Source organism: Gymnoscopelus braueri (genome assembly GCF_963280865.1).
Source record: "Gymnoscopelus braueri genome assembly, chromosome: 1".
NCBI lineage: Eukaryota > Metazoa > Chordata > Actinopteri > Myctophiformes > Myctophidae > Gymnoscopelus > Gymnoscopelus braueri.
Window position 1 is genome coordinate 50,511,724 of NC_137603.1, and position 22,931 is coordinate 50,534,654.

The 22,931-nt window shown below is 40.7% G+C and overlaps 1 protein-coding gene across 1 annotated transcript in view; it reads left to right on the top strand.

Moving 5' to 3' along the window:
• itfg1 (integrin alpha FG-GAP repeat containing 1) overlaps positions 1 to 22,931 on the top strand; it is a 200,028-nt gene that overhangs the window by 82,739 nt on the left and 94,358 nt on the right. Inside the window, exon 10 of the mRNA XM_080439008.1 lies at positions 7,696 to 7,847. Within this exon, the coding sequence (XP_080295134.1) occupies positions 7,696 to 7,847 (152 nt within the window). The remainder of the gene's footprint in view (positions 1 to 7,695; positions 7,848 to 22,931) is intronic.

Consider the following 22,931-nt stretch of genomic DNA (forward strand, 5'->3'; position numbering starts at 1 on the left):
ATTTAGTTTATTTTAGTTTATCCCCTTTCTATGTATAGGTGAAGGGTTTTCATTTGCACATTTTCTTTACTTAATGAGGTATTGTCTTAACATGTTTTGACTCAAAGTATAAAAAAAATAAAAGTAACCGGTTTTGGACACCCGGCAGAGACGATATGTTATCTCAAATGTGATCATGTTGCACAAATGCTAGATGTACTTAAGGTGGTCTGTAGTGTGGAGGGTTGTTTTTCTTTCTGTAGGACTGTATATTTTGTGGCCTACATACAGAATGAAGGTGAAGTGTGTACCTGCTTAATGGTGTGTTGTTTGGTCAGGCTAAATTGGCCACATGGGCTTATAAAGAAAGATAAAGTGAGGGGGAGTGTGGGGCCTGTCGACTCGTTGTTACTGTTGAGACTGAGGGGTGGTCTCTGCGCGCCTTAAGATGAATATGCGTATTACACACCGGTTCATGATATAGTGGGGTTTCAAAATATTTGACGTTTGGTGGGGGCTTTGTGTACTGACAGGGAGATGTGTGTAACATTAATCAGATTGGTGTATTTCACTGTGTGTGTGTGTGTGTGTGTCTCTCTCTCTCTCTCTCTCTCTCTCTCTCTCTCTCTCTCTCTCTCTCTCTCTCTCTCTCTCTCTCTCTCTATCTCCCTGCTGAGTCGTCATATATACTGTATATTCTATTTCAGGACTGAGTGGGTGTTCACAGATGTGCACAGAGAGAGAGAGAGAGTGAGATAGAGAGAGAGACAGAGAATCATACAAAAACATAATGACATGGTAACACAGTGTGTGTATACCATATTGTTGTTCATCGCTGCCAGGTGGAAACCTAGTATGACAATAGCATTCCTTTTTTATTATTACTTAAAAAATATATCTTATTTTTTTAATAGTGAAAATTGCAGATGCGACGCGTTTTTCGCTACTTTTGTGCAACACTCTTGTATGATGAAGTGGGGCATTAATTTACGAGGGGGGGGGAAAGAGGTTTCTGCCCGACAGCAACATGTTGTATTAATGTTGTGTTCGGAAATAACAGCCCAGACATTAGAATCATACAACAGCTTCAGAGTGCTTCACGTTATTTTTGGAACCCATGCAGTTGCATTGAGCTCAGACCACACACACACATGCACGCACGCACGCACGCACTCGCGCACACACACAGCACACTAACCTACATTAGTAATTTATGCAAATGAAGCCTGTCGTAGTACAAACCAGCTCCAGTCCTGAGATGCACAGCCTCTCGAAACTGCTCACCTCAACTTAGGGATGGTACGATATATGAACATTAGCGATTTGTGTTTTTATTTTCACCAAAATAATTATGATTAACAATATTATCACGATAATCAAAATACTTTTGTTAGCCACTTGCACCCCCAGCATCCATATTCTGTGGGGGAACATTAGCCAAAATCGTTATCGTTCACCGTGATAAAGATCACTCACAATAATCATATCGCAGAGATTTGTTTTTATTGTGAAATTGTCCATCATACACTGGACCTGAGTTGGCTCTGTACTTGGACCACTTCTTTTCCATCTACAACAAATCTCTTCACCAAAAATAGCAGATCTACATATAGGCTCCAAAAAACATACATCTCACCTGTTCTGGGTCCATTATTCTATCAACTGGCAGAGAGAGAGATCTGTTCCTTTATCAATAGCTGACTCAGTGTTTGGCAGAGTCATTTCAGTAAATGATGGAGGCAATAGTCAACTGTTTCTTTTTTTGGACGGCTTCCATAACGGTTATATAGTCTACTGCAGTGGTTCTCAAACGATTTGTAATGGGAGTCAAAATCTTAAGGCACAAGTGTGTTTTCATATTGAAAAGTAGCCAATCTACAAGCTGTGTGTGTGTGCGTGTGCGTGTGAGCGTGAGCGTTGTGAGCTTGTAGATTCCCTCTGTTTTCACTATTAGCATAATAATGTGACAGTAGACTTAATTCAACTGGCATTCAACTCAAGTCTGACCTGCTAGATAATCAAGTTTTGACCATTTCCCATCTCACATGTGACATGTAATGAAGGTGTAAGATGGCCCATGTCTTGGACCAAGGCTAGACAATTTTAATAGGATTGGATAGGATTATCATGTGATTAAACCCAGGGAACTTTCTTTTTTCATGAAAGAAATAATCAAAACAGTGAGCATTTGTATGAGGCGTTGCCCATGAATATTGTCGCCCCTTCTTAGGATCATGGGTTCTAGCTGTGTCCCTGTCCCTCATGAGGCTCCCCCACCACATCATGTCCTTATTAGAGATCAGAGATGGAACGCTCCCACCTGCTAGGCCCCATGGGAACGCCAGGTCCCAGGCAGCACCCGTTGGAAGGCACAGAGCCAATGAGGTGACACACCATTACCCAGCCTGCGCCTACAGAAATAAATAATGCTCATGTCGGTAAAAAGGCGATGAAAATCCTGCAAAGTCACTTACTTTTACGTTTAGGGTGAGAGGTTAGGTTTAGAGTTAAGGTACTTACACACCAGTTTTATGACTTTGTGTGTGTGGGGGTGCCTTACTGTGCCATTAGTCTGACGGGGAGTACAATTGGTTTGAAGGCGCACATTATAGCTAACCTCACACTAACCTTATTTGACTATTGGGACGTGGGAATAATGGGCAGTCCTGTGTGCAACACCTTGCAAAGCGTTGGAGCCTGATCGGCACATTTTGGCGAATGTTTGCCACCCAGAATAGTGATGCTATTCACTTTTTTGGTTGATTCCAAACTCATCCAGTGTATAATACATTGTGTGTGTGTGTGTGTGTGTGTGTGTGTGTGTGTGTGTGTGTGTGTGTGTGTGTGTGTGTGTGTGTGTGTGTGTGTGTGTGTGTGTGTGTGTGTGTGTGTGTGTGTGTCTGTGTCTTATTAGAAGCTATTAGTATTTGCTGCTCAGGCTTTGATTCCAGCCCTGCACCTGTCTGCACTGCTTAGCATTCATGAATGGTTTAAACTCTACACATCTGGACCGACATGACACACACACACACACACACACACAGTAAAAGGAAAGCCCTGAAGAGAAGGCTGGAGTGACGTGTATGTGTGCGCGTGCACATTTGCGCGCATGAGAGCACAGTTCCGGTCGATGCAGATGCACCATGTGGTCAGTATGGATGTGGAATGTACTCGTGTGTATTTCAGTATGTACATATTCTATGAGGGTGCATGTGGCCTCCGGCCTGCCATCACCTGGAGAATTGTCTCTTCTGCTCAGCAATAGGTTTCCTCCACCCCCCCATGTCTCTCTCTCCGTTTCTCTCTCTGCGTCTCCAGGTATGGTATCTTTACTCACAGGAGCCCAGTGGCTAAATTATCCTGCTAACCATTCTAATGAAAGCAGAGAGGGTCTAAAGTGTACCAGAGCATAGCGCTACACCAGTGGTTTTCAAACCTTCTCAAGGACCCCCAAATTTGTAAGGCCCCCCATCTGAAAATATGTAGTGCTAGAGACCCCCCAAACAAGATTTGTGCTGTGCTGAAAAATCTAATTTTTTCAAGATGTTCTGAACATTGCAGATCTACAAGCCCTCAATGTGTCGCATTGTGACCCGTGAGCTTATAGATCGGCTATTTTCAAATAGCCAAGGTTACAGTGATTAAACTGCATGTTGATGCTATTTTCTTATAATTATAAAGAATTGAGCACTGGCACGTAGGACAATCGACAGACGTGCTTTTCTCGGATGTATGAGTAACGATACCGCGTTGGATCACCTCCTTTGACTCCCAGGTGCTGCCCGCACCGAGTACAAAACGCTGATGTTAGCCTACACTACAAGGCAACCACCTCAACCCTTAGCACTTCACTCTCCATGTACCCCTTCCTCGCCACCTTCTGCTCGATTCAGGCTAGCGACTGACCTAAATATGAGTGACGACCATGCAGACATTATCTTGGTCCTTTTGTTCTCATGTTTTTGTTACTTTTTTTCTTGACCACGATGTTAAGAATGTAATATCACCCATTCTTGAGAATTGGAACAAAACCTTTATTCTTGATTTTTTTTCAATTATGCCGGGAAAATATATTTTAAAAGATCAAAGTGACTATTAAACCATGTAATGGGCCAACCTCCCAGTTTTTTCTTTTTTTATGTCATCTACATAAAATGGCATAAATGACTGACGGAGTCTGACGGAGTTGACATTTTTTTTTTTCAAATATATTTTTATACAGTACAGTATATGTTTTTTTCATTCCACAGCACAGTCGTAGTGAGTTGACAATTTTTTTTTCAAAGTTGCTTAGGTTCTATTATGCTAATAGAATTGCACACCATGTCATGGTTGGGACACACCAGATGACCAGATAGTAATATTATTTAGTGCATTTATCAAAAAATAAAAGGAGCGTCTGCTAAATGCATACATTATTCTGCCTACACAGACGTCATGTTCTAGTATGAGCGAATAGGAGAAGGGGATCAACGTGACTCGACAAAAACTCGGATGTGTGTCTCAGAGAATATGTTTATTGCCAGAATCGCGAAAAGTTTAGAATACTGTATCTAGGTCCTGTTTTCATTCGTCACAAGATTGGTGGTTGTTGCAATTACCTGCACTACAATACTTCACCATATGTTGTGCTATGACGAAATAAACCCACAAAATGTAACAATGTGTTCGTTCCGTAATGCAATTCCAATGGTGAAAGCTGTGTTGTTTCACCCGGTGAAGGAATGGAAGATTTTGCCACGCCTCGAAATACCTATTTGTGTGTCTCAAAGAATAGTTAAGTGTAGCAGCAGTAACGGTATCAAACAGCATGGTGACGTTTTAAAAAAGCACTCTCTGGTGTGCTGTTTATCTCCACATAGTTTGCTTGTAGTTATTTTAGTCTTTAGACTGTTTAGACTATTTAACTCCAAACTGGTGGAATCACAGGGCTCTGCCCCCCCTAGGGCCTCATTTAGTGAAGCACTCTGACTTGTCAGGATGAGATGAGCGTGCAATTCCTTGTTTGTTTTGATGAGTTGAGTGTCCTAGATTTAAAGGGGATAACTGCAGGCTAACAAGCAAAGCTAGAGCACGTTTCACTTAATTTTGAACCTCATTATCATTTATTTATTTATTACATACAGTACAAACAGTTTGAGGGATTGAGACAAAATGATTTAGTTTTGTCTTAGACAAAGGAGCAGTTTAGGGACTGCGCTGCTGTGAAGTCTGCTATTATTAGAACCATAACAACTCTACTCACAATAGTTTATGACATAATCCGATGGCCTCTAGTCAGGCTTAGTTTAACCACATGAACCCTAGCATTTCTTTTCTCGGGGTGAAAATAGCTGGTCTACAAGCTTGCAACATGCCAAAATATGACTCGTTGTGAGCTTATAGATCATCTATTTTCCATAAAGAGATTTGGTGTAGAGGGAAAAAAGGAGAGGACCTAATAATAGACTAACATAGATCAGCGAATATAGAATATAATTATAATATAAATAATGTGATTTTCACGATGCGTTATTAGCTTGTACGTTTTTTTTTACATTAATTATTCATTCATTCATTTAGATTGAAATCTTTACTATAATTGTATTCCCAAAATATGGACGCTAGGTTCCAAGTAGTTAACCACTGGGGGGAACATTAGCCAAAAACATCATTTGGTGTAGACGGGAAAAAACGGTCCAAGTACAGAGCCAACTCAGGTCCAGTTTACTAAGTCTTGAGTGGTTCATATTTTTTCATTGAATCTGGACTTTAATGTGAAGCTGATCTGTATTCTACGGTGGCATTTTCCTTGTCAGCCTCTGTCCTCCTTTATTCATTCTAGAGACAAACAAAGCCTGCTCAGGTTAGGAGGCGCTCCGCTTGCCAATTTAGTGCTATTTTCTGCAAAATAATGCCTTTTTTCACTCCTTATCTGAAAGTAATACTCAAAAAAACACTTTAGCTGTAAACTGGATTTGGCTGCCTACTGTACCGCAAAGGCTTTTCTGAGATGATAAATTGCTGCTCCCTTGGTAATTTTAGGAATAATGTCCATTTCACTTTCAATTCTAGAATGTTTAGTAAGAAACTAAAACTATGAGAAAAGAGAGGTAAAAACCCTAAATATATATTTAACTAAATAGAATATGCTGAGGGCACTTTTTAGTAAGTCTGTCAAACGAATGTGTTAAACTGTTAATGTAAAACAAAAACAAATTTGTCTCTGTCGGGTGGAAACCATATATATCCAAAACTGTTACTTTTAAGGATTTAAATTCAAAAATGGCAAAAGTAGCAGATCAACATGCTCAAATGTGGTGCTTTGCGCCGCTTTTCGAGACGCTTTTCGAGACGCTTTTCGAGCTGCTTTTTGAGCTTGTAGATATTTTTTGTGACGCTGCAGGATGATCAAGTTGGGTATTCATTTACGGAAAAAAACACAACAAGTTGAAATTCAGGTGCCAGAGACAGCAAAGCAGTAAAAGTTACAGATTCAGGCATAGTAAGTACAGTAGGTACAGAAGAGTAACATCACAATAAGATACCCTCAACATTTTTTTTATAATAAATGGAAACAGTCTTATACATCCTACAATCATCCTGCCTGGTGCAGAACAATAATAATAATAAATATGAAAGTATACAGATGTATACACCCTACACAATCATCGTATAAACTAATGGAAGCAGAGATAATCAGCTATGCAGGAAAGCATAGCGCTGGTCAGTTGATAATACTCTTTTAGTAGCGATAGACAGATGAGTGGGCAGGTAGAATGGATTTCTACACTTTTCTTCACACAGTAATAATTCATGTTGTTTGTGAGGTCACAGGTGAATTGAGCAGCAAAAAAAAAGCACTGGCACGTAGGAGAAGAGAGAGAGAGACGTGCTTTTCTCGGAGGTATAAGTAATAATGCAGCGTTGGATTAACTCACATACTGAGATAATATATACAGTATACACACACACACACACACACACACACACACACACACACACACACACACACACACACACACACACACACACACACACACACAGTCTATTTATATATCATTCTTATTTGGTGACAGAATGCACACAATACGTCTCACACTATGTCTCTTCTTTTCATCTTCTTGCACATTACGCATACAGTACCTGACCTGCCCAGGCACAGATGACCTGGTGTGATGTTGTCATCTTTTATATGATTTTTAAATTGTTATCCTATTTTAATTAGCGTTTTATCCTAACGCTCACTCTCTACTTGTTCTTCTACTTTGTTTCATCCATACTGCGGTGTTTCTATGACAACTGAACTTGCCTCAGGGTCAATAAAAGGTCTATATCTATCTAGTCTCTGGAGCCAGACTGTTGCCTCCCACAGTGTTCAGATGTTTCCGTCATACAGTCTGTGCAAAGCTTTGTAAACCATCCAGGAGTAAAGCTGATGTCCCGCCTCCTCCATGCTACCGTTTTTGTCTTTGCAGTCGCGTACATTTGTCGTACTGTAAATCTTAATGAGCCGACGCATATATAGCGTGCTGCAGACAGAAACGGGAATTCAAAAATAGATTTTAAAGATATTTAAAAATGTATTTCCGTGAACAGAAATGACGAACAGATGACAGTGTCTTTTCTCGGCGCTCAGGAGCTGTAGTTCCAGACTCTATTATACTGTATCATTCGGAGATTGTCTGCCTATAATACGCAATACTAATATCTATCTTCTACCTATCTGTGTTCCAGTGGGTTCCAGTGCTGACAGACTTCCAGAGGAGGGACACCCTCTGGGGCTTTGCTCCAGGGGATGCCAGCCAGCCCCTGGGCCTCCATCTGGGGGACTACAACCTGGACGGCTTCCCCGACGCCCTGGTGGTCCTTCGCAACATGTCTGGCGGGTAGGGACACACAAACTTTTTAATTTCAAGGACGCCCATAACTCTGACAGTGTACAAATGGAATCAAATGGACCCATAAGGGTCCATTTGATTCCATTTATACACTGTGAGAGTTACAGACCTGTAAGGGCCCGCATGGAACCCCCTCAAGGAGCCCTGAGAGTCGCCGGGACCCCACTTTGAGAACTACTGCACTTTTTTCTTAACCCTAACTGCTTTCCTTCGAGTGCTCATCATGACCATCTGAGGAGCCATCAGTTTGGCAAAGCTGAAACTGAATTCCCCCCCACAGGATTAACAAAGGTCCCCCCCCCCACCCACCCATAATCACAACGTACACAATTACTCTCAGAAATGCTCAGTTTTTAAGCTGATTAATGCCGACACTGTCAACAAACTGAAATTCACATCCCTTTCATTTATTTGTCATCTTGGTTTTAATTCGTCACGTAACAACACAACATCGAAACAATTATTCTAACTGCATTAATCCGATGGAACATGAAATGGAATTAGACTCAAACACAAAATGACTTGAGATGTGTGTTTGAGTGTCTTATGTAGAACTATTAAGCTCATTTATTAAACCTACGCACGTGTCGCCTTTTCACAGATGGAGGGATGTTCTCTATTAAAATGCCTTGGATTCACTGCAGTAGAAATGACCTGAATAGCACAAAGCATAACTGTTACCCTTAATAAACATCTGCTCTAATAATACCATGTGTTTTACACTTCAAAAAAAGAAAAGAAAAAGAAAGTGGTAAACCGGTTGGTTGGTGGAGAAGTGAAGAATAATTAAATTGGCATTGAAAGGGAAAACATCTCACTACACTAGCTTACAGTAGGTACACATAAGGGGCCGTGTCCACAGAGAACACCTTTTGAGTTGGCAGCGCCAGCCTGCTATGCATTCATTCCTATGTTAAATATGCACTGGTGCGTTCCTCTTCCTAGTGCCGAGCATATGGCTTAACCATTTAAGACCGGGAACGCATGTGTGTCATTTTTTGATTTCTTTGGCTATTAAAAAATAGCAGATATGAGCTTGTAGATCTGCAATTTATTGCAATTTATTTTCTATGAATATATTTGTTTTAAGCGAACATTATTAACTTATCTTTGCTTCTGGGGATTCTAAATCCTAACAGATTTTTTGACAAAAAACATATGTTTTTTAGTTATATTTGAGTTCAAAATGTATATATATATTTAAAGATTTGCACACATTTTCACGATTTTTTTTTCAAAAATAGCAGATCTACAAGCTCATAGCACGGCACCGACTGCTATTTTTGAATAGCAAAAGAAATGTAAAATGACACAGATGCGTTTCCGGATTGAATGGGTTAAGTGCTCCCGACACCCTGCGTTTTTTTTTGGGCGCTGCGCCCTGGGCGATTCAAGCTGGAAACTGTTTTGGAAAGGATCAACGATAATTGTATCCTCCTGATTGTTGAATCGTTATCACAACCATATGAGACGTCCATGTTTACAATGTTTCAGCAAAGCTACTTGTGCTACAGTAATAACGCAGATGTCTCGTTGCGGGTCTCAATAAATCCCTTTGTGCGAGCGCTGTGGACTTGATATCCAAAGTGCTCCTCAGCTCCAAAGGCGTTATTTGTGGACACGAGCCCCTAAGACAGAAATTGTGTTGATGGGAGCTCACATGGGGCGATTAAGCTTAATGTACAATAGACGTTTGTTGTCAGTAATTACAGACAGAATACTAGAGGGTTAGAGTAGCAAGTGCACAGATTGTAGATGAGCTAGATGTAGATGATGTCTGTTTGTTTGTTTTAACACTGACACACTGTGGCATCAGCATGCAGAGAGAGGACAGACTCATGGTGACTGATAAGACACATTCATGCACTCTGCACTTGGACACACACCATACTGTGTGTGTGCGTGTGCGTGTGCGTGTGTGTGTGTGTGAAGGACATACATGGATTATCTTGCCATGAGATGAAGATAAGATATCTTGCACATATTATGTGTTGTAGGGGTCAGGGCTATGCTTGTTCCATGCATTCTGATGGGTACCCTGGCCTGTACACACCACAGGCAATGTTGCCATATCTGCTTATTGTAAGCGACTTTGGGCTTGTTTTTCTGTAAGGTGGCTTGTAAATATTGGTTGTCGCGGGTTGCTTTTGGGCTTCCTACCTAACTTAATATGAATTTTTCCATGGAAAATGTTTAGTGCCAGGGACTAATACCATATTTGTGTTAAAATGTAAAAAAAAACATTTCACTTTCTTTTCCTCCAAGATTTTTGCTGACAATAGCAGATCTACAAGCTCACAACGCGTGATTTATGTTGTAAGTAGCAGAACTACAAGCTTCACATTGTTATGCATTTGAGCTTGTAGATCAGCTATTTTCAAATAGCCGATGTATATAGGTTTAAAGTGGTTAAACTGATCTTGATAGTCACCTCTTTTGGGCTTGTTTTCATAGACCTGGTTGCTTGTTTCTCTCGCAACACTGACCACAGGGTGCGTGCGTGCGTGCGTGTGTGTGTGCGTGCGTGCGTGCGTGCGTGTGTTCGGTGCCTGGGGTCTCCCAGATCAATTCTTGGGACAGTTTTTGGCTGCAGAGAGACAGCCTGCCGTTCTGAATTGGCTTTTCATCTTCGTTGGCATCTGCGATCAAACCCGAAAGTGTATTTATTAGCGACAGAGTGAGCGTCCTTGCATGGCCGTACTAAAAAACGAAAGTAAACACGCCAGCAAGTCACGCTGTTTTATTTATGAGCAGTGATCTGTGGCCCAAAAACTCGAGGACAATAGTGCACAATCCCCACAAACCCCCCAGTGTAACTCCATCTTGTAGAAGTGTTCCTCTCATAACTTTATCAGTGAACCCTCAGTGAGTGTTGCCCATGGGCACCACACCAGAGGGAGCTCATCTTCCCTACCAAAACCCATTAACCCATTCAATCCGTGAACGCATCTGTGTCATTTTAAGATGTCTTTGGCTTAAAAAAAAATATAGCCAAAGACATTTTAGCAAATATACAAGCTCTATGAGCTTGTAGATCTGCTATTTTTTGAAAAATCGTGAACATTTGTGCAAATCTTTGAATATATATATTTTTTTAAGCGAACATTTGTAAAACATTTTGTTCCAGGGAGCTCCAGAAGCAAAGATTTGAGTTATACATGTTGTTTAAAAAAAATGTATGCATTCAAAGATTTGCACAAATGTTTTTTTTTCTTTTTTAAATAGCCAAAGTATAAAATAATGGTTATAGCTCAAATCTAAAATGACACAGATGCGTTCCCGGATTGAATGGATTAAAGATCTCGACTCCCTTCCCAAACTCAAAACTAGCCTAAAAGAATGGCTGACCTCAACAAATACAATTGGGCCCAGTAGAACCACTTAGTAGTAGCATCCTCTGCCCCTCCCCTCCTTTTTCTGTAAATATAACTTGTGCTGCTACTGAGCTTTTACCAACATGTATCGTATCATATTGGATGTATTGTATTGTATGTCTTACTGATGAATTGAGTACAGTGGACCACAATGGAAACAAGCCCCTGGGCCTTTTTTATGTTATTCTTGTTAATAACATATTAAATCAATCAAGTTGCTCCATCCGTTCTGAAACTTTTAAATTTCAAGGACCCCCAGTTTGGCGTGCATTAAGACCACGCAACCTCATAACTTTGATAGTGCGCAATTACGGGTCCATTTGGTTCCAATTGTTCACTGAAGTTACAGACTTGTAAGGGCCCATTTGGCTCCTAACTATTGATCATTTAGCTGGGGGACCCCCTGGTACTCCCTGAAGGACCCCTGGGGGTCCCTGGACCCCAGCGTTGAGAACCATCGCTTTTTTTTTTGGGGGGGGGAAAAATGTTCAGAACCCAATATATCATTATCTGAAGATTTGCAGCTCCATCCACTCTTTGTTTAACCTATAACTGAAAAAGGCTGTATCTCGCTTCCTAAGCACTTTTTTTTTACTTTGAAAAAACAAAAAAAATTGCTGGCACAGTTCGCAATAATTTTTTTATTTCATTGGCACTGAAAGAGTTAACTCATTCAGTGCCAATGACGTTGCCGACGTCACGTTTTTCATAAGCCCAGAGTTCCAATGACGTCGCCGACGTCATAACATTTTCTTTTTTCTTTTTTTAAAAAAAAAAAATGTACAGAACCCGAGATATCATGATTTGAAGATTTGCTGCTCCATTCACTTCTTGTTTAACTTCTTACTGAAAAAGGCTGTATCTCGGCTCCTAAGCACTTTTTTTTTACAATGTATTTTTGGCCTTGGCACAGGGGTGATAAAGCCAGAAATAAGTTTGGCACTGAATGAGTTAACTAAAAGTATCAATTCTGCAATGTAGAGATACTCTGTTACAAGTAAAAGTCTGGTATTCAAAATATACTTGAGTAAAAGTACAAAAGTATTCACGTTGAAATGTACTCATTTTGCAGAATGTCCCCTTTCACAAGTTTCCAAATGTGTACAGTAAAAATATCCAATCTACAAGCTCACAACGTGTCGCAAAGCGATGCGTTATATTTTCAAATAGCCTAACTATGCATAGGGCTGAGGTGGTTAATGCATGTTGTAATAATAATCAAAATCTTCAAAGTAACTAGTAACTAAAGTTTACAAATAATTTTAGTGGAGTAAAAGTACAATATTTGCCGCCGAGATGTAGCAGAGTATAAGTTAAAAAAATATCAGAAATACTCCAGTAAAGTAAAAGTAACTCATAATTGTACTTAAGTACAGTAATTGAGTAAATGTACTTGGTTACCACTGACTTGGGGTCATTAAGAGACTGCTACTTGGGGTCACGTGTTCGCACACACACTGCAGCTCACTGCTCTGATCAGCTGTGCAAGGAAGGAAATAAATGAACAGACGTGTCGTGTATACTGTTAAAGTTATTGGCTCATTATGATGAATGTCTGGGGAGATACTTAAATGAATAACATTACAGTAACAAATTGAATACTAGCCGATGTAAGAAAGTTTTTTGAACGGCAAGAAAAATGACCTGGATTATGGTCCACAATGGAGATATATACAGTAGTTTAACACTTTAGGAACAGAAGAGAGGTAGGGGACTTGTTAACCGCTCATCCAGAGTCAGGTCGCAGGGGCAATAGTTCCAGCAGAGAGCTCCAGACTTCCCCTTCCCGGGGCATCATTAGCCACTTTCGTCCTGGAGGATCCCGAGGTGTTCCCAGGCCAGTGTGGAGATATAATCCCCCCATCTGGTCCTCGCGTCTGTACAAGTTTATCCACAATAATAGCTGCAGACCAGGTGTTATTGATTTGCAGATTGGTTCAGACTACAGCTGGTAAACTGGCTGTGTACTTTAATGTTATCAGTCAGTTTTCTATATTCTCTATATACTATGTTTGGGCCGTGTTATTCACTGCACTTTTACAACACAACACAATCAGATTGGCATGTGCGTGTGCTTGTGCGTGTGCGTGTGCGTGTGCGTGTGCGTGTGCGTGTGCGTGTGCGTGTGCGTGTGCGTGTGCGTGTGTGTGTGTGTGTGTGCGCGTGCGTGCGTCTCAATTGGAGTTTGCTCCACTTCAGATAAGCTAAGCCGTGTAGAGAGCAATCAGAGCATACAAAAACACACACACAAAAGGCATGGCACACACACACACACACACACACACACACACACACACACACACACACACACACACACATACACACACACACTATAACCAGATACATTTGACCACATACTTGAGACTCTATCAACAATTATTTTCCTTTTGTTTAATTATTTCCCTTCTTCATCCACTCATCCTCTTCCTCTTATTCCCCATCCCCTCATCTCCCCCCATGGTCATCGTACACTGTGTGTGTATCTCTGTGTGTCTATGTGTGCTTGCGTGCGTGCGTGTGTGCATGGCTGCGATGGATGTACATCCCAACCATGCACAGCATACTGTATGTTAGTAATCTTATACAGATTGCTATTATCCTGATTAAAAGGATTGCAGCAACATTGTTCCATGTGTGTGTGTGTGTGTGTGTGTGTGTGTGTGTGTGTGTGTGTGTGTGTGTGTGTGTGTGTGTGTGTGTGTGTGTGTGTGTGTGTGTGTGTGTGTGTGTGTGTGTGTGTGTGTGTGTGTGTGTGTGTGTGTGTGTGTGTGTGTGTGTGTGTGTGCCGTTTGTGTCAGGTCAGCTCCTCATCAGATAGGCTTTGTCCGGCCATTCACCTTTGACCCCGTGTAGAAGTCTGGGGTCTGATGATAGTGACAGATTAAAGCCCCCATCAGCTACATACTGTAACATTGTAACGCTTGAAACCCACCAGATGCTGATTTTCTTCCGGTCCATGTTAATGAATGCAGCTGTTCTCACTGGCCCCGCACGGAAGCTCCACTCGCGCATGTGAAGATCTTTAAAAAAATTTGTTGCTCAGGGCGAGAAAAGAAGCTTGTCCACGTGCATTCTCATTGAAATGCATTGACCAGACGTCCCGCTGTGGCCAACGTGTACAAGTTAACGTTTTTCGTTTCCTAAATTTAGCCTAAAAATTTTGCCTAAAAAATTATAAGAATTAATTTACACCAGACAAGCCAGACGTCTTAAGTGAATTCCTGTAACTCATTCAGTGCCACCGGACGTCTAAAAAATACTTTTTTTAAAAATTTTATTTATTTATTTTTTTGGAAAAAAATGTTCAGAACACAAGATATGATGATTTGAAAATGTTCTGCTCCATTCACTTCTTGTTTAACTTCTTACTGAAAAAGGCTGTATCTCGGCTCCTAAGCACTTTTTTTTACAATGAATTTTGGCTGTGGCACTGAATGTTTTTTTTTTACAATGAATTTTGGCCAGTGGCACTGAATGAGTTAAATAAAATGAAAACTTGAAATGCAATCTCTGTAACAGAGAGTTAAAATGCGATGGTGATACTACGTGTACGTGCTCAACGTTAAACCATCGTAATCGGCTGCTAGCAATGCAAGCCCTCAACTGCAATCTGTTTTAGCCTTTACCGCCAAGAAGTGTGACAAATGAGGGATTACATTGATCATCTGTGAAAATGGTCTTCCTTGATTTCCACCAAATCAAAGTCAGTGTTTGAAGATGTCAGCCTGTACCAATGGAATGGCATACGGTACTTACACCCTGATTAAAACATGCCATGTTAGGGTTGGGATCCTTTAGGATTTTAACTATTCCGGTTCCTTAACGAGTCCCTCTTAACGGTCCGATTCCTTAACGGTTCCTATATTTAAAAAAATATGTATATAATTTTGGCAATCCTACATACTATACTGTATTGCATACATATTATTGTAGTTATTCTCAAAATGAGGTCCAGGGACCCTCTGAGTTATTTGAGGGGTTTCCAAATGCACCCATACAGGTCTGTAACTCTGAGAGTTATTTATACTTTCTGTTTTATAGTGAAATGTGATCATAGTGGTCCGAAATCTTACTATCTTTACCCAACTTCGGTATGAGTTAAATGCCTTCTTTCATTGCTAATTGGTACTGATACATTTGTTGTAGCTTCTCTAAAGACTTGGGGGGTAAATAAAGACTTCTAAGTGAAGCCCTGAAGTGTCTGTAGAAGTTGACTGTTAGGCTATCAGGACAGGAGATTCATCTCATTTGAAGCGCATGACTGCGTTGTCTAGTTCATCCATAGTCAAATCCTCATCACATTCTTCCCCGTAGTCATTGTCAATTTGAGCAATGCAATCTTTAATTTTGTCCCAAGAGAAAACAAGTTAAAGTTAAATTCTGTCAGGAGGATCTGATTTTTACATCAATCACATGAAACCTAGCTTCTCTCTTCTGGGGGGAACATTTGCCGAAAATGCCAGATCGTTTTGAACTTGTAGATCAGCTATTTTCGCCTAAGAGGTTTGGTGTAGAGGGAAAAAAAGAGCAGACCAAGTACAGAGCCAACAGTCAAGTTGGATCTGTAAGTATTGAGGGTCACAGACTATTGAGGGTTGGTTAAATGTCTGAAAATACACATTAACATGAATCCAACAACAACAATCCAACATATTTTTTTTTTATCCCACGATTTTGTAACCCCATTTTTTTACACCCAGTGCCAATTGTCTATGTAATCCTGGGCTCTACACTCCCTCTGCCAACCTAGGAAGGCCAGGGCCGAGCTCATGCATCCTTCAATGCATGAGAGCCAACTGACCTTCTTATCACCTGACAGGGGGGAGTTTCCCTGGTTAGAGTAGCGCGTGGAAGGAACACATTATTCCAACCAGTTCCTTTCCCCTCCATCAGGCGCTCCGGCTGGCCAGGGGGAGGCAGTATAGTGACCAGGATTACTGCATGTTTTTGTGAGGGTACCTACCCTAGGGGACACGGGGAGAACATGCAAACTCCACACAGAAAGGCCCTTTCGCCAACCCCACCTAGGGTATGGGTGAATCCAACATCTTAACAGAAAAGATAATGTGTAAACAAACAGACAAAAACATACATTTACACAACACTGATGATAGTGATGTCAAACAAGTCTGTGAAGCTATCTAGGAAATCTATGAAAACGTTTAATCTGCAACACAATATTATACAATATGTAATGGGTTCATCTCTGATTCATCTCTCTCTCAGCTAAGGGGTCCTTGGCCTGAAAAACATTGAAGACCCCTGATCTAATCGTTTCCACCAGTTTTATCAACGGAAGTTGGGCGATAATGTTTTTATTCATTCAACTTATTTTTTCAACTTTATTTCTTTTTCCTGGATATACTTTGAGGGCAGGACCCTCATTTTCAATGATGCCGAGATTACAAAAGGCATGACAGAACATAGTAATAACACTGAAATAAGAACAGGATATAAAAACGATTGCGTGCTGTAAATGCAAACAAAGAAGTATTAAAACAATAAGACACCTTCATTAAAACAAAGACAATTTAAAACAACTAGAAGATTCATGAGCCGGTTTCTAAATTGCTCCAGGGAAATCATGGAGTCAATATTTAAAGTGCGTTGTAACTCATTCCAGGTAAAGGGAGCACTACAACTGAAGGCTGTCTTACCTAGTTCAGTGCATGTTAACTAGATTGTCCTCATTCTCCTCTGAGCACAGTGTTTAGAAATTGACTTGTGAGTCTAGTTGTCCCTATTTTCTCCAGAAGGCTCTTATCTCATTCAGCTCATATCTATAGATATGGTAATGTGAGAATGAGAGTGTTTTTAAAAGTTTTTTTTATCCCCCACTGATTTGACCAGAGTTTCTTAGAAGATATCAGCGGCTTTCTGGGAGGAATATACAATGTGGACTTTTACTTCTGCAGTTCTTTTCACACATTTAAGATTTAAGGGCATTGAATGAAAAGAGAAATCTTAATAAACTAAATGAAATGCAAAGTAAGAGGGGATGGATTTTAACGCTACCCGAGAGCTTTCTTCTCAGATTTTTTTTTGGTTATATAACATCACAGCACAAAACACCCGACAGCAACGATAAGTGAAAACTTGAGGCGAGTCTCTCAATTCATCTTGGAGATTCAGTCCTCAGAGGGAACATAAAAGTCAAACCATTCATATCGTCGCTGTCGGGCAGTAACCTTGTATCTCCATTCATATTTACTTTTTTTTAAATATTCATAAATGAATGCCCTATTTTATACTTAATCATATTAGTCCGTGAGCCAAGACCCCAAAAATGGGGTCATCATTACCATCTGGGGGGATTAATTCTCATAGTGATTTTTGGGTAGGTATACACCCCTAGAGCTAGGAAAAATGTGATAGCCTTGCATCAGTGGTAGCTATCTGTGTGTTATCACTCCTTTTATAACCACAAGCCAAAACACAGTTTTCAAAATCCGAATGAAGCATTCTACTTCAAACTGATGGTTCTCTCTTATTATTGACCCTCTCTCTCTGAAAAATGGTTGGGATAAAGCTCAGACTATATATTGTCCAGAAAGGTTGTTAAAATTTGCATATCTAGAATATTTTTCTATTACAGGCAGTGACAACATAGTGACTATATGTGACATAAGATGTACTTTGGTTTTAATGAAAGATGGAACACAAAGGGTTCCTTTGTAAATTACCTATAGATTTAAAACCATGTTTACATACATAGATTCTAAGGAAATGTATTATGAAATTCAATAAACAGAATATAGTGCAATGGGTAAGAAAATATCCAAAATGGCCACTAAACACACGCCTGGCAATTTTTTACTTTTAATCCGCTTGTCTTAGAATACCTCTGTTTAATACCTCTTTTTTAGGGTTTTCATATGTAGAATCCATTCCTGATGTTATTTTTTTAATATCAGGTCAATCATGTCAAAGGTCAGGTCAAGGTTAAAATTGACCTCTGGGAGAACAACAAATGGAAACAACTTGATGAACATTCATGGTTCACTATTCATGATTTTGTTTTGTGAAAAGTGTCATTAACACATTCCATGCCAGAGTTTAATCTCATAATGTACTCACCAGTGCCAGCGTTTTATTGTTGTTTTTTTGTTTTTATCATGTCGCCACAGACCTCGCTAAATAAGTTAAAAGTGCGCGTTCATTTGGTTCTAAACACACAGCGGATCCGTGAGAAACGTCCAGCGAAAACAGTTTCCAAATGCGAGCCGCCATCTTGAAGCTACAGCCGATACACGCTAAACAGTGATCAGCGAGGAGAAAAACAACAAACCGAGAAAATCGAGTTTTAAACAGGATCCCAGACAGGAAGCGGATACGATCGAAAAAACCGGAACCCGAATAATTCCGTTTCCGACCGAAAACCGGAAGCGGAAATGGATCAAAAAAATTCGGAAAGTGCACCTTGGGCGATTAACATGGGAATCGGCGGTTCGCGTAGATCTACGCGACTGGCACGCTGCGGCTTTAAATAGGTTCGCGTAGATCTACGCGATTGGCATTCAATGTGTTAACATGTCACAAGAATTGGTATTCATAATAACATGAATGTAAAATGATATAATCTAATGTCAAATATGTATCTTTTGCAACTACATCTGTATTCTCCAACCCACATCCTGTTCTACCTCATCCTTACAAGTATCCTCCTTATTAACATCACTCCTCATCTGTAGCTTGAACATATCATCAGTAACCATCTTCACCAGAGCAGTTACAGTACATCAGTGATGTACTTCTCACTCTCTGTGCCCTAAATTGATATTGCACCATGTCACATAGCTCTGACGGTGGGGTCACCCTTAGCAATGACAGGAACAAGAATATCCTAGATCTCCTATCCAAATTTTGTGACATCAAATGACTTGTCAGGTGGGGCTTGGTGGTCTGCCACTTTCCACAACATCACTTGTAAATAAATGAGCCCACATGTGGTGCAACAGGTTGGTCGGTGTTGGAGGAAGGGCCATTGACTTGTGGCACCCACCTCACCCAGCACATCAGGGTAGCCTGGGAAGTTCCCTGCCAGCAAAGTGTAGTGTGCTCTGATCTTGCCTTTGTCATACATATAAGACTGTCCCATCCCAATGCTCCATCTATACTTTACACTGTAGGTCCACCTGATACACCCCAATACACAGCATACAACAGGACAAGAACATCAGTGTAATCACTGAGCATGTGTATCACACCCTTTCCAGAGATGGCTGCATCAGGGATATAGGAACTCATAGTGATGTCTGCCTCATCATGACTAAATGCAGTATCTATCGTCAGCACTGAAGGTGTACAACATGCTCAACGGCTTCTGCTTAATGTTCTTACTCTTCATGATGACATCTCATGTGGGTAAAGGACATTACTATTCACAACAGCATGGGGGCAAATTAGCCAAGGATGGGATTGAAGAGATGATCTTTCTGTGTGTGAGGAATCCTACACCCCAATATTTTATGACCAAGACACACCAGTGCTTCAACTCTCCCTCTGTTTCTGCACATTTTGGGGAAGGCTTCAGTCCACTCCACTCACATGCATCATGACAGCATCTTTCCTGATCGTTATGGCAGTCTGCTCCCCAGACTGGTCAGCAGAGACAGTGATCCAGAATCCATCATGGTGCCGACAGACAAGGTCTAGCTTAGCCTCTATGCTATGGCATGGAGCACATGCATCTTCAGCAGGCACTGGGTTAGATATCAAGCACACTGCACATGGCCAGCATGGAAGAAGTGCTTCAGTCATGTGCTTCATGAGAGAAAAGGTGAAGTTAATGTCAATGTGTCTCCCTGCGCATTCAAACTGGTGGATGTGAAGTGTAGGAAGAAGTTGTCTACCCACTGTCAGCCAGTAGGATGGAGATGTGCAGTGTCCAGGTAGGCTACTGCTGTATCTGTTCAAATGTCTTTGGCCAAGTTGATAGAAACCACTTCAGAGTGCTGCTGATACACTCAGGACTGACCACTGAACTTGCCTGTCATGTTCTGCAACCACATGCATTTCCACTTCCAGTGCTGAACCTTGCATCAGTTTTGCAATGCAGCTGAAGAATATAAGATGCTTACTGTATATACCTGCAAGGTGTCAACTAGGGTTTAACATTTTCCGGGAAATAGCTAATTTTAATTCCCGGGAATTTTCAGACCTTTTCCCGGGCTTCCCGGGAATTCCCGTTAAAGGGTAAAAAAAAAAGAAAAGTACCCACTAAAATGCATTTATATGTAGATACTTAAATAGCCAATTTTATATTGAGGTGCCCAAATGTCCCTATTGTGTCCACCTATGAACTTGCACTAATAATGACTTAAGTTGATTTTTTAAATCATATAATATATAAATATAATATAGTGCCCTGGCGGAGATCTTCTGTTGCGCAGCAGCGGGTGAAGACAATTAACTTAAACGAGGAGCTGCGCTGTGCACCCAACACGCACTCAAACAATGTCAAACTCTAGCTGCTGAAATAAACGTTCCATTTGTATCATTATTGACAAGAGAATTTGCAAAAGGATTATTTATTTATTGTCCATCAGAGCGCCGGTGAGGTCACAGCTTATCTCTACTTTTGTAGGATATTGATTGATTTGATAGCCTAAACTTGTTTGCAGTTATTAATTTATATTAGGCTACTTGTTGGATATTAAGACTCCATTTTGGGATGTAGGCTGTATGTTGTCAAATGTATTAATCTATATTTTGTTGTTGATCAAATGTCGGGTTTTGTAGTGTGATTTTGATGTGCACATGCATGCGCTGCCACTGACAATCAATGAGACAGACAGCTGTTGTGCAGTTCACTTGTTCTACTGGGTAGTTCTAGTAAAATGGTAGTTTGAACGTTCTAAAATGCAAGTGTAGGTAGGGTAGGCTACATTAATGATGATAAAAAAATCGGACCACCGACCACATCGGTCTAATTCTCTCCCTCTCTCTCTCCCTCTCTCTCTCTCTCTCTCTCTCGCACGCGCTCTCTCTTGCTCTCTCTCTCTCTCCAGTCTCTCCTCTCTCTCTATCAAAAGCATTGCTTGGCTTGCGCGCATTTTAAGCTGGAATATAGGCTCGAAATCAAACCTACTCACTGTTTATGCAGCGTTTCACTTGATGTTGAATCTCAACTAGTCAACTGGTGTCTACTGTTTGACAGCAGAGGAAACGGTGAAATCAGCGTGCGCAGGGCAGGCATGGGGCATCACGGCCACTTGTGTTTTATTTTGTTCATTACTGTTACAGTGCGTCCCATATTGGTTCTCACAACGGGACGATGGGACCCTGCCTTGGTCGGCAACGCGGCAAGTAACTTGGCTAATTATAATAGTAATTCCTCCGCGCTGTAGATAGGCCTTTCTATAATTAGTATTCATTTCTAACAAGAAAAAAAAAAAACGGGATCCCGGGAACCCAAGTCAGTTCCCGGGACGGTAAATAACCTCGGGATTCCCGGGATTCCCGCATCCCGGGATTCCCGGTGTTAAACCCTAGTGTCAACAAACGGCTCCATGTCAATTGTGAGGTGAATAGGGCCTGCTGTACATGTCAACCAGTGACCATATCTGCTGCCTGCTTGGACACCTGGTTGGACGATAAGGTGCGAGAGAGACCTTGACCTGACCTTTAGCACATAGGCCAAAGACTGACCAGCAAGTCAAAATATAACATCAGAAATAGATTCTACACCTATGAATGCCCCCCCCCCCCCCAGGTCCCCATATGAATCACGTTCACGAAGTTCACAGATTCCCTCACACAACTGCAATATTTTGTTGTTTTTAACATAATTTAGTACAATGGAACATCACCATGGGATGGACACCATCTTTGATTTGGCAATACAAAATTAACTGATGGTAATTTCACTGATTCAGCCATATTTCTTGAACCCTAAGACCTAGTTTTAGACACCAAAACCACCTTTCTAGGTTGAACAGTATCATAAAGCCATTTAAGCTCCTGGCAGTCATATTGGACGCCATCTTGAAAATGATGGCTTTACGAGAAATATAATTTCCTAGATTTTTTTGTATGTTCTTAAGCATGCCTAGACGTACCAGAACCAATTGAAAAAACTTTTGTATATTTTTTTGGGGGGGGGGGTTAATAGTATGTTTTCATATGTTGACCCATGTAATTTTCGCCTAGTGTTATAACATAAAATGCATGATAGCACCCATAAAGCTACCATTGGTGCAAGGCTATCACATATTTTCTAACTCTAGACATGCATACCTTGACAAAAATCACTATGAGCATTAATCCCCTCAGATGGTAATGACCAACCCCCCTGGCTCACGGACTATATGAGTGAGTGAGCAAAATTTGCGAAAATACAGATCTAAAAACTTGCAACATTGTGAGCTTGTAGATCTGCTTTTTTAAGTCTGTCTGAGAGTTTTATAATTTATATTATATTTATAATAATATGTTACTAATGAAAAGTATTAACAGGAGGCTGTGACTAAATAACTACATGGTATCCATTGGAACACAGGTTATTTTTTCCATTTCCTGAAAAGTATGTTTTGCACACACAAGGTTTCCGCCATACTTGACCCCCTCCGTTTCCCTCTACACCAAATGTATTTGACAAAAATAGCCGATCTACAAGCTCACAAGGTTACACGTTTGCAACGCCTTGTGAGCTTGGAGGTTGGCTATTATTATTTGTATTTGTTTTATTTGTACCCCT